Source organism: Euwallacea similis, chromosome 23 (genome assembly GCF_039881205.1).
Source record: "Euwallacea similis isolate ESF13 chromosome 23, ESF131.1, whole genome shotgun sequence".
Classification (NCBI taxonomy): Eukaryota; Metazoa; Arthropoda; class Insecta; order Coleoptera; family Curculionidae; genus Euwallacea; species Euwallacea similis.
In genome coordinates, this window is record NC_089631.1 from 2,918,183 (window position 1) to 2,931,460 (window position 13,278).

Genomic DNA, 13,278 nt, shown 5'->3' on the forward strand with positions numbered 1-13,278 from the left:
GCATGTTTCACATAATAATGATGAGAATGCCTGTTAGGATATATCGTCATCCCACTCATGGAAAATATTTGATGTATTTTTATGGCAGTATGCCAAATCAAGTAAAAAAAGTTCCAATAAAAGCGGGCGAATTAATTGAAAAACCAGGGACGTTTAATGTATTATTTAAAAATGATACATATGAGAACAAAAAGACTCTGGAAAAGTATATTTTGTTCGAGTATCACTTTAAATACCCTGCCGATTTGTATATTTTGTTGGGGGAGCAACAGTATCCAGAAGGTCCTGATAAGTTTAGTGACAAATATGAACAAAAATAGTTGTAATGTAAAGTGCTAAAATAAACTGAAAGCTAAGAATAACACACTTTTTATATCCTCCAAATGCACTATAGCGGAAAAGGGTTATAACTGACGTATTCAAAGCTCACTAATTATAGAAATTAAAGCTGAACAGACAGGCATCAAAACAAAACATTCAAAATATTTAATATTGGTGGCCCACATTTGCCTACCAACGCAACATTCATAAAACATGAAATGATAAAATCATCTTTTTCTAAATCTGAAATGTGGCTTGATAAATAGTAATAATGATAAACAATGGAATAAAAATCACATCGTCATTCTATTGACAAACCATATAAAACTTTTTAAACTATTAATTACTTAAATACAATATAATTGACTAACAACTAATTAAAATTTCAATCTTAAGTTGATAGAACATATAACATAACATTCAAGTTATTTAGTGTTTTTTCAAATTAGAGAGTCTACCTAAAATTTTTAAAATGAGATTTCGTATAAAAATAAATGCATCTTGTACTATTATCTTAAATCCGCATTCTCAGTGGTGCTTTTAAGGGTGATATGTATTAAAATGGAGGCTAATTCGAGGTCTTCGCTGTACAAGTTTTTCAGCCACACGCTTCGATAGCCGGAACGAATACAGGTTAACTACAAGAGCAAATTAATACTTAACTATCGAATTACAAGTTATGGCATCGAAACTTACCGGATAGGTGGCCTGTCCAATGAAATTCGGCTCACCGAAAACATCTTCACTTTGCACCACGAACCGCAGCAAAGCAAAGTGAGGATTATAAACGGTGAATTCACAGAATTCGTCGTTCCACTTGGGATTAAACCCGTTGTCCATTGTCCTTTTGGTCGTATGTTTCACACCAGAATCGAACGAGGCTCCGATGATTTCCACCTCGACAAACGGACTGGCTATCCCTCTCCTGGACCTAAAAATGTTCATTACATCATCGTTTCTAAGATTGCTGTTCGTTTTACTTACCTACACAAATGTCGACCAGCTACAATTTTTATTCCTACACTTACTGGTTTCACCACTCTATCCAAGCAGCTCTTGTCAAAAGGATCAAAGTCTGACCTAAAATATTTCTCTGGTGTGCCAAAAGAGTATTTCATGGTCAATTACACGAAAGTACCTGGTCATAAACTCGGGTTTCAGCAAATAACCGCTAGCCCCGTTGTCCCTAAACTTGGCTTGATTTAACTGCATGGGCTTGTCTCCCGTCTGATAATTCAATGCTACCATTTGTGAGCCGCAGTTCCACATGTTTATGGGATTGTAATTGGATGAATCAATTCTCAAACCGTTCGGATACACTCTCGATATTTGAGTCTTATGAAATAGAGAGAATCGTAATTTATAATTTAATTAACAGTCTGGCATATACTTGATGGTATTTCAGGAAAAATGTTCTCTCCAACTGGCAGATTAACTTCTCAGCTTTGGTTTCTGGGAACGAGCTCATTTCGTAGAAGACGAACCCTTTCTTAGCCCTATCCATATTAAACGAAATGGACCTGCAATAAATTATTATGTTGGACAGTTCCTTGGCTATGCGGTACGCCCTTTCCATCTCCCGATGTTGCATTTCCTGCTGCGTGGCTTTTTGGGTCACTTCTCTAATTGCAGACAACCATTCCAAAGCCTTAAATTACGCGAATTAAAAAAGCCACAACGTCACAATTGACATACATAGTCACGTGACTGAACAGCAACGTCGAACGCTATTAGAGCAGTTGCTGGGTTAATACGAATGACCCACTCCAGACCGGGCCTTTCCGCGTTCTGTAGAATCTCCACCACGGCTCCCTTCATATCTATCGATCCTTGGATCACCGAATCGCCCGACTGGTATTTAATCGACTAATGAAACTCATATACTTATTCTCTGCACAAGAGCTCACCCCATCGTCTTCCTGATTGGGTCCAGTCCTCTCGATTTCCTCCACGTAAGCAGCAGGAAAGTACAACTGTCTGGCACCGCCATAGTCACCACGCCACCAGTCTGCGCTATCTGGAGGCTTGGTTACGTTGGTGATGATAGCGTGACGGCAAAATGACAGTTCGTCACCACGTTGCGCCTTATAATCGTACAAGGCCTTGACAGTGATCTTGGGGGCAAAGGCCGATGGATCCATGTAGGAGGGGGCAGTATGATTATAAGCAGATGAATCGTCTTGTTCCTGAACAAATGAGGCTTTGAATAGCGAAAATTTGCCTGATTGTGGCTAACTATGACTTTAACATTTCTTTATCAGTGTTGAATTTTCAACTAACGATGAGATGATGAGAAAGGTTATCCTTGCTATGGGAAGCGGCGTAAAGACACAAATCCCGAGGACAAACAGTTGTTGGGGGGTCAGTTTCCAAGGAGAGTCGTAAAAGGTTGTGGCAGAAATTAATGTACATATTTTATTAGAGACTAATATATACATATAGAGGATTGAATTTGGAACTACGTAAGCCTATGATTATATTTGAACATTTTCCTACTCGTATTTAGCGCTTGCGGCGCTCACAATCTACTGACGATTTTCGGTACTCAAATAATTTTTCAAGTTAATGGAGAAATGAGTTTAGTGTTTTTATATAAATTTAAAATTGATCATAAATAGCGCTGCATTCATTGGAATCAAAATAATCGCGTTTATAGTTTTTTCTTTGTCCTTTTTATTCTTTTTCTCGTTAATTTTCAAAATGCGTATTTCAAACGAATACACTCTGTCGACATGTTGCAAGTACAGGTTGTCCTGGAAAATGTGGGCATACTTTCCGGTACATATACAGGGTGTCAAAATAACATGACAAGTTCCTATAAAAAATTATTCTACAGACCCTCCCTACCAAGATATAGGCTAAGGAGGAACTGTTGCAAAGATTTATGTTTCATTCCGATCAAATAAGAAACAATGCTGGGATTTTGTGGTGGGTGCAACAATCCTCCATTCGTCGTGCAAGAGAATGTATTAGACTACAAGGAACTCATGTTGAACCTGCTTCTGAAGTTTTTAATTAAACAGTTAAATTATCAATTCTTCATTTCGATTTCGAAAAGATTTAATTTCATTAAAAATTAATTTAAATAATAGGCGTTTTTTGGAAAACGGTTCATTTTATCGATGTCAAACGAGAGTACCTTTTTTTAGTTTAAGTTTCAAGCTTTCAAAAATATTTTTCTTATGTCTTTATTAAACAGGGTGTTAAAAATCTGAGTATTAATGTGTACAAGCTGCTGGGTCCCTGGCGAATTCAAACAGCAAAATGAGTTTCAAAGACACTATTTTAAGGGGCCTTAACTAGTATCTATTATACTAAAAAATTATCAAATTATACCTAGTACTTTAAATGTTATTTAATAAAAACCTATTTTCAAGGGCATCTTTTAGGAGCCTATATTTTGGTAGGGAAGGTCTATAGAAATTTTTTAGAAACTTGTCATACTATTTTGATACCTTGTATATGTGTCCGAAAGCATGCCCACATTCTCCGGGATACCATGTATATAGGGTATAACATTTAACTCGAGACATTGCAATATCTCGAATAATAAAGACTCTAAGGAAAAAGTGTCTATTATGCAAGTTTTATTATTCCGCGGGGGAAATACATTGATGCTAAAATTAGTGTCCTCCTGCCCCTCTTTGAGGGGTTGGGGGTTGATTTCATGAATGGTATCCCCTACTTTTTATTGGAGATTCGAATTCTACAGCAAAAAAACACGTAGAATTTGTCTGGAACATTTTTTTCGACTTACAATAGATGGCTTTGTAATCAACGAAATTTAATTTTTCTTTGACTTATGATTTACTGGAATATTTAGTGAAATCTGCTATATTGATACCGTATTTTTTGGAATATTTATGACAGTTTGATGGAAATATTTTTTGCAATATTCCTTCCTTATAAAACTGAATAATTCTGCTTCTCAAATTGAGTTAATATAATTTTCATTTTGTCATTGTTGAAAAATAGGCAGTAGTGTAAGTATGAAGAAGTTAAAACAAAATGGCCAAAAAAATAATAAATGAATGTAAAAAAAAGCTTTTAAATTATAACAAAAACAAATTTCAAATATTTTGTCAAAAACGAAAGGATGATTATTATCTTTTTCTATAAAATAATGCAAACAATAAAATGTTAATACTATATTTTTGTCGAACAATGATAAAGCATTTTTGTTTGAATGGATTTGTTCATATTAGAACAAGGTTATCTAGATAAAGGTGCAATATTCTAAGTTGCAAGTATTTTGGCTAATACTGTATATCCAGCAATAACCTTGATTTATTCCTATATCTATATGGTTTATTAGACCTCGTATTGTACAGCAACACGTAAATAACACGTTCGAACAACACTGGATTGATATTAACGAGACACTGTGCAGTGGCCAGGAAAGTCCTCTGATTTAACTCCCATGAACTTTTTCTTGTAGAGACTTCTTAAAAATAAAGTTTATAAAAGCCCTTGAAGGAATTTGGAATAATTAAAGGAGAAAATAAGAACTGCTTGCAATGAATAGACGCAAGAAATATTAAAAAAAAGCTACTGACATGGAAGTTAGGTGAAGACTTTAAATGTGTCTCACAGAAGCGGGAAGTCATTGAAAATATGTTAAAAATGAAATATAACATTTGTTTTATTCCTTTTTATTAATTAATTTTATAAAAATTAATTTATTATTGTTTGTTTAGTTGTTGTAAAATTTAATATTTTTGTAATAATTCCTAAGATGTTTTTGCTTCTAATTTTGAAACGATAATATATAAAAATAATTTTTTTTAACAAAAGTTGTGTGGAAAAATAGAATCAATATAATTTTGTTAGGATTTGCATATGTTTCTAGGAAAAATATCATTGATGACGTCATCACTCTTTACTCCGACGTTTTAGAAATGAACTTCTTTAGGTTGAAATGGAGGTCATCCAGCCCCATTGAAGACCCATAGTTCAAATTTTTCGTATTACTTTCCGTCTCTATAAAATAGGTATAAGAGCAGTGAGTTTGAAACACCTTGTAAGTTAACTAACCAAAATCATGTTTAATATTTTTACAGGATATTGATAATTTATAATAAACAACAAGAACCAAAAACTGATAGCATTAGGAATTTATATTATATAAAAAATTCACCCAACATAGTTCCTTTATCAAAATCGAGATCAAAATGAAACTCATACATTTTTGATGTCATTTGTTCTTTGCAGTATTAACTGCAATTGCATAGATGATTAAGTATAAAATTCAAAAAGCCCTTAGTTTCTTTGTATTTTTATATAGTGACTCACAGCTTAAATGATGTAGTCGATACTAAGAACAACAAACTTGTCTCAGTGGCGCAATATTTATTCTGAAAAAACGACATAATAAAATTGAATTAATATGACTGTTTTAAAGGCGTATAAACTGATACTCTGCCTCAAATGTGTCACACTTAAGAAACGAATTTTTTTCAATGAAATTATCCGATTTTAATGTCACAGCATACATGAAGCGAAACGCGAAATGAAAAAATTACTAAATTAATGAGGGCAACAAACTCCTATAAATTAATATGGCATTGCTAATACTTAGTGGGTCCTTTGTTATCAATGACTCCCTGTAAGAGTGTAAGCATTGATTCTACCAACTTTCTTGTGTCTTTTGAGGTAGTGGTGCTCCAAGTTTTGGTAATTTTTGTTCGATATTGGTTCATTGTACACTTTATTTTTTAATGTTAATTACAAGTTTTCAATGGTATTTAAATGTGATGATTGGATCGGCGGTTTAATGACATCTGGGCAATTATAAAACAACCATTTTTAGTGATAAAAACAATCATTATCGTTAAGTCCTAATTTTTGAGCACTCAGTACAAGATGTTGTCTTAATATATCTAAATACATACATGTATTGATTCACAAATCCTTCAATAAAATCCAAGTTATCTACTCCTGCAGACGACATACACCCCACAACGTCAGTCCATCTCCACCGTGCTTCACCATAACTTTAAAAATTTTTAAGTTCACCTCTTTATTAGGCTTTCTCCACACTGACATTTTGCCATCTAACCCAAATAAGTTGATTTTGGTTTCATTAGCAACTAGACTTGCGATACTATGAGTTGAAAAAAATTCAGCTTATTCATGTTAACGATTTATTCACGTTATCGAAATTTGTATGTAAAAGGTAATAATCATTTATAAATGTCAACATAAACAAAAAAAACTTATTAAAGTAAACAACAGTAAGAATCAAAACATTAACATAAAAAAGTTACTTTTTGTTAAAAAAATCCGATATTTTTGTATGTTCTTTATTTTTTGGATGATGGCGTTATGCCTCAATTTTTTTATAACAAGTAAGATTAAAGAAATCAACGTCACTCTCTTCTGCCCACTGAGTGATTATATTTAAATCGTTTATAGCACTATCCGATAAAATTTTATTGCACAGCGTAGAATTTTGTTCCGCTTCTTCATTACTTGAACATTCTTTAATATCGTCATCTCTAAATTCATTATCACATTCATTCCAGCACAATGCATCAAATTCTTCAAATCCTCCTTTTAAATAAATTAAGATCAATTTTAGAACCAAGAAGAGTTACCTGTGGTGCCACTTCGTCTGGTCTGTAAAAGTTCAAGCGATTTGGATACGGAGTTCCCATTATCCTATTGATGTTTCAAAATTGTGAGTAGCACGTTTTCGTCTTCATTATTAGATAAATTTGAAAGAACTTCATACAAAATGTCTTCCAAGACTTTAACCATTTTTGGATTAACGTAATTTCAAGCTGCCATTAAGTTGAGAACTGTGTCATTAAGAGTAAATTTCTTTATGGCGTCGGAAATATTCATGTGTTTTTGTGTTACAGTAGATAGAAGACCGTTCCTTTGGTATAAGTTCGTTAATCGAATAACGTTTTAGTCCATTGGTTGTATGAGAGATGTAACACTAGGGGGAAGATACAATGCTTGAAAAAACCCATTGTCGCTTTTTAATTCATCTTCAGATGAGAGAGATTGCGCGTTATCCAGTAAAAATAGAGCTTTTATAAGGAGACCTTTATCTTTTAGAAACAGTTTAGCCTATAAGTATATATGTGAGAAATTTTATGTAATTTAAGATGAAATGGAAATGGTATCTAAAATGGAGAAAATTAAACTATACCTGAGGTACAAACGAATAGTGAAACCAATGTTTAAAAATGGTAGTAGTCATCTAAGCCGATTTTGAATGCTTACAGTCGACAAGACAGTTGCAATTTTTAAATGATTTAGGTTTGGCAGCTTTACCAATAACCAATCGTTTTATTTTATGAGTCCCAGTTGCATTGGTGCATGCCAAATATGTTATTCGCTGTTTTTTGGTTTTTCTACCTCAAATGTTTTGTCTGGTAACAACTTCCAATAGAGTCGTGTTTCATCAGCATTGCAAAGCTGCTCCAATATAATGTCAAGCTCTTCTAAATATTTTGCTCTTCAATTGATTTTTAAATGGATCTACAAGTTCTGATTGAGATGATAATTTTTCCTCCGAAATGAAAAAAAAAATCCAAAATCTTTTTAAAGCGATGTAACTATCCATCACTGACTGTAAATAGTTTATTATTCTCCCTGATTTGGAAATGTATTAACTTTGCTTTTTACTTAATCATTTCACTTCTCATGATAAAAATTTTCTTTCGCTGCCTAAGAAACTACTTATACAATTTTTTTCTTTTTGGAAAATCAGAACTTCTTAATGTTCTCCTTTTACCTGGTCCGACATACAGTCAGCGGCAAAAGTGAGTACACACAATAGAAATTAAAAGAATAATGTATTTAAGATAAACTAAATAATGAAAAAGATTTTATAAACATTAAATATAGGTACATATGTGGTTACATAAAAACATGGTAATAATTGTAATTACCTAAATGGATTACAAATCGATTTATAGATGATTGCCTTATAACAGAGCTTTAAAATAGAGGCAAAAGTCAGTACACAATATTACAAATCGACGTATTCTAATGCATTTTGTTAACATTAACGATAAAAATTAATACTTTGTTGGTCCACCATTAGCCTTGATGATAGCTCTTAATCGTCTGGGCATAGAATTAATTAAATTTTGTGTAACAGTAGGTAAAATTGTATCCCATGCTTCAAGTAGTGCAGTTTTGAGAGAAGTTGCGCTTGTAATTTGTTTAGAACGCACCTTCCTGTCCAATATTTCCCACAGATTCTCAATTGGATTGAGATCTGGGGACTGGGGTGGAGTATGGAGTTGTTTTGGAACGTTGTATAACAACCATTCCTTGACCATAAGGGCAGTGTGCTTGGGGTCATTATCTTGTTGAAATACCCATGACCCTTGTAAACCTAATTTAACAATACTGGGCTGTAAATTGGCTTTTATGATATTCATATATATTGTTTTATCCATTATTTTGTCAATAAAAACCAACTGCCCCACTCCAGAGGCTGCCATCGCATCTCAAACCATTACGGAACCACCCCCGTGTCTGACGGTGCTCAAGAGATTTTTGGGATCCAGCTCAGAATTTTTTGTTCGCCATAGATCTCTTTTTTTGAGCAAATATCTCAAATTTACTTTCATCTGTACAAAGAATCGTGTTCCAAAATTCTAGTGGTTCTGATAAGTATTTTTTTGCAAAGGCCACTCTGAGGGTTCGATTTTTAGCACTAATAGCTGGCTTTTTACGGGGTATACGACCATGGAAACCTTGCGAATTGAGTGCTCGCCGAATAGTACTAACATTTATAGAAGTCCCCTTCTGTTCTGACATATCCGCGGCTAATTGCACTGCACTGGTTTTAGGATTTTTTTTAACCGTCCTTGTTATATCGCGTATATCAAGAGGTGTTAATTTCCGTGGACGTCCTGAACGAGGTTTATTGCGCACACTACCCGTAGCTTCATACTTATCCCAAATTTTTTTTATACTTCTGTAATGTCTCTTCAATATATTTCCAATTTCCCGAAAAGACTTGCCCTCTTGCCTTGCCCGCAAGGTTACAATAAGTTTGCGTAAATCTTCTGATATTTCAGTCCTTTTATGATTTTCATTACGTTTTGCCATGTTGTTACTTATTGGATATTGTATTAACAGCCAAACAATTAACAAATCTTACGAATTACTTCTTCACTGCATGCTACTTAGTTTTAACTGATCTCTAATACACAGACTGTGTACTCATTTTTGCATCGTATTTTATGGAGTTCTATGATTCCCCAAAGTCTACCTTGTTGCGAATTGTATATAAACATGTTTTTAAACGGTAATTATGAAGACAATAGAACAAACATTCTACTGTATTCATAACTTTAAATAAGGTTTTTTAAAAAATTTTTACTACGGGATAAATTGTACAACTTTTAAGTGTATACTCACTTTTGCCGCTGACTGTAGGTATCTCTCAATGCCATAGTCCCTGCCGTTTCTTTTTTTCTGTTTAACCTTAGAAATTGTAGATTTAGCAACACTATATTTTTCTGCCAAATATGTAACCGTTTGCCGGTAATTTAATTCTTGAATCACAAGCGGTTTCTTAATCAGACAAAATGTTTCTTTTTACACAGAAAATCCATATAACTCCATCAGGTATTTCCCCGACATTATGTCGGGAATATGCTCAACGGCAAAATATTGATTTTCTAAGAACAGGGCAATTGTTCATGTTATACGGTAGTCTGCACAAATTTTTACTTTGTTCATATTATCGCGAGTTTACTGTATTACCGAAATTCAGAAATTTAAATTTTTGCTAATACGTTAATTTACTAATTAACTAAATTTTACTCTCTGACGAGCTTCAATTGTGCCCTCCTATTTCTTTGGCCAATAAACGGTTTATTTCTGGCAGTTATATCATGTATATAATTTTTTTCTCAAAATGCGCCGAGTTGTTTCCAGATGGCATCTTTTTCCAAATTGTCTTTCCACCTCGACACACAATTTATAGTTCTTCGCGTTTCGTAAATATTTCATTTGAGGTCACCCGGGACTTATTCGCGATTCTACAAGGTCTCTTAACATAGTGCCATAAATTCAACCACATATTCTAGGTCTTAAAATATCAGGGAAACTTCATATAAACATATATCGAAACGCGGTTCGTTTTCGATATATCTTTATATTTGGTTAAGGTGGTTAAGGATGAATTTTTGTAACATTTTCAAAACGTTTCAAGATAACTTAATGAAATTTGATACTTTATTATAGCATTTTATGCTCTTTTTAAGTCTCTATAAAAAAATTGATAAATTTTTTCAGAGGTAGGTATTATAGGAGGGTAGCATTTAAAAAGTACCTAAATTTTTTTGTTCTTAGCTTTTTTGACAATTTTGTAAGAAAATATTAAACTTTAAGATTTTTACATAAAAAAGGTATTTTTGTTAAAAGACGAAATTTCCAACAGTTTTCGGGAAAATTAAGATTTAATAAATCGGTGGATACTATGTTTTATAAACTATATCAGATTTAAAACACAGTTGGCCTTAAGGTAAAACAAATAAATATTTTTGATATGAGAGTATTTATTGATAAAATCTGATTGTTTTTTATTGTCACCGGAACAGTGTTTAATTAAAATTATTGTTAAAAAAAATGAATAAAAAAGGATTTTAAATCTGATATTTATTTAATAAAACATTATCCACCGATTTGTTAAATCTCAATTTTCTCAGAAACTTTTAGAGGTTTCAACTTTCAACAAGATTACCTTTTTTATGTAAAAATTTTCAAATTTAATACTTTTCTATAAAATCGTTAATAAAGTAAAGTACAAAAAAGTTTACGTACATTTTAAGTGCTACCCTTCTGTATCACTCGTTTCTGGAAAAATGTTGCAATTTCTTTATAGAGACTCAGAAAGAGCACAGAAAATTATATACAGTTGTGGTCAAAATAATAAGAGTGGTAGTGTTGAATTTCAATATATTATCGCCAAATATTTAATGAATAAATTACATACTTTGTAATGTATCACCAATATAGAGTAACGTGTACTCATGAAGAAAAATATATAAAAAATAAAAATTATTCAAAACCACAAACTTTATAATATTAATAAAAGAGGATATGGATCTTTTTCCTGGCCAATAAAATAAGACACTTCTTTTGAGAAAAAAAATTGTAAACATGAACTTTCAACAAAAAAAACAAATATACTTTAGTATTTCGTAACGTGTCCCTTTTGCTTAATTAGGGCGGTGCATCGCTTTGACATAGAATCAATTAGCTTTTGACAAAGCTCTACCGGTGTGGCGTACCAGATTTTTTGAACCTCTTCCCACAAAAGCCTTTTATTCGAAGTTTTTTTATCTGCAAGTTGTTCTTTTAAATACTTTCATAGGTTTTCAATTGGATTCATGTCAGGTGATTGCGACGGCCAGGGCAACACTTCAATTTTATTTGTTACGAACCACTGTTTCACAACTTTGGCGGTTTGTTTCGGGTCGTTATCGTGTTGATAGATCCAATTTAGAGGCATATTAATTTCGGCGTAGGGAAGCATAACAGTTTCCAGTATATCCATATAAATTTCTTTAGTCATGTTTTCTTTAATCAGATATAGCGGACCTACACCATTATAAGAAAAGCAGCCCCACAATTTGATGTTTCCTCCACCATGTTTTACAGTTGGTAAGGTATTCCGAGAATTTAGTTCTTCATTTTTATATCGTCTAACATACCGTTTTCCATCGGATCCAAACAAATTTATTTTGGTTTCATCACTAAATAAAATGTTTTTCCAGTTACGATTGTAATTCTCATTTAAGTTGGATTTAGCAAATTCTAATCTTTGCTTGATGTTCTTCTTGCTCAAATGCGGAACTTTTCTTGCCACTCTCCCATGAAGATTCATCTCTTGTAAGCGTCTTCTTATAGTTCTTGTACTGAATGGTAGGTCCAGATCTCGTTTAATGCCAAAAGATGTAGAAAAAGGATTCTTTACTGCTTTTCTTACAATTCCTCTATCCATAGATTTGCTGGTTTTTCTTGGACGGCCTCTAGTCTCTGTTGGTATTTCAGTTAATTTTTGATCCCTCAAAACTTTGGCAATAACTCATTCGGATCGCTTGATTACATCAGCAATGAATTTGTAAGTTTTGTTTTCACTTCTCAGTTGCAAAATTATACGCCTTTCTTCAGCACTACAGTGCTTTGCACGACCCATGGTGATACTCAAAACTATACTAACGGATAATAGATAAACGAAGAATTGTAAACAAATAAGATTTACAAAAAATTGATCAACATTCGACCAAAGTAAAAATTAAAAATAGAACACTCTTATTTTATTGGCCAGGAAAAAGATCCATATGCTCTTTTATAAATATTGTAAAGGTTGTGGTTTTGAATAATTTTTATTTTTTATATATTTTTTTTCATGAGTACACGTTACTCTATATTGGTGATACATTACAAAGTATGTAATTTATTCATTAAATATTTGGTGATAATATATTGAAATTCAACACTACCACTCTTATTATTTTGACCACAACTGTATATGTATATATATAAACAATCTTTATTTCTCAAGGAAAGGGGCTATCGACTTCGACAGGGTCTTTCTGCCCTTTAACAAAATTAATCTTAATTCTAGACAATGCCAATAAGAGGAAAAAAAAAGAATTTTATTTACTGCAGGAAGTGTTCTAATAGGATGTTTGAGGGGAATAGGAAGCGGGACTGTCTAGTGAGTCTAGTTAGGCATAGTGGAGTCATAATAGTCCTGTTGTGCTGATTGTTTTTCCATTTTGCCTGTAGTTGCCGAAGTCTTTCTGTTATTCTCGTCATGTGTGTGCGTTCGTAGAGTAAATTGTTGGAAGGATTGTGTAAAGGGTTTTAGGGGTGTCTTATCTTTGTAATTAGTCTTAGTGCAATCTGTTCCGTCGTTTGTACGTATTTCTCTGTTTTTTCTGTTGCATTTGCCATTAGTACATGTCCGTA

At 32.9% G+C, this 13,278-nt stretch overlaps 1 protein-coding gene across 1 annotated transcript in view; it reads right to left on the reverse strand.

Moving 5' to 3' along the window:
* Positions 1 to 608: 608 nt before the first annotated feature.
* The window catches only part of sl (small wing phospholipase C gamma 1), a 44,738-nt gene continuing 32,068 nt past the window's right edge, over positions 609 to 13,278 (reverse strand). Inside the window, exons 15-21 of the mRNA XM_066401705.1 lie at positions 2,229 to 2,507; positions 2,017 to 2,172; positions 1,712 to 1,969; positions 1,460 to 1,656; positions 1,306 to 1,401; positions 1,018 to 1,252; positions 609 to 959 (exon numbers count right to left, since the gene is read on the reverse strand). Coding sequence (XP_066257802.1) covers positions 831 to 959; positions 1,018 to 1,252; positions 1,306 to 1,401; positions 1,460 to 1,656; positions 1,712 to 1,969; positions 2,017 to 2,172; positions 2,229 to 2,507 — 1,350 coding nt within the window. The 3' untranslated portion in view covers positions 609 to 830. The remainder of the gene's footprint in view (positions 960 to 1,017; positions 1,253 to 1,305; positions 1,402 to 1,459; positions 1,657 to 1,711; positions 1,970 to 2,016; positions 2,173 to 2,228; positions 2,508 to 13,278) is intronic.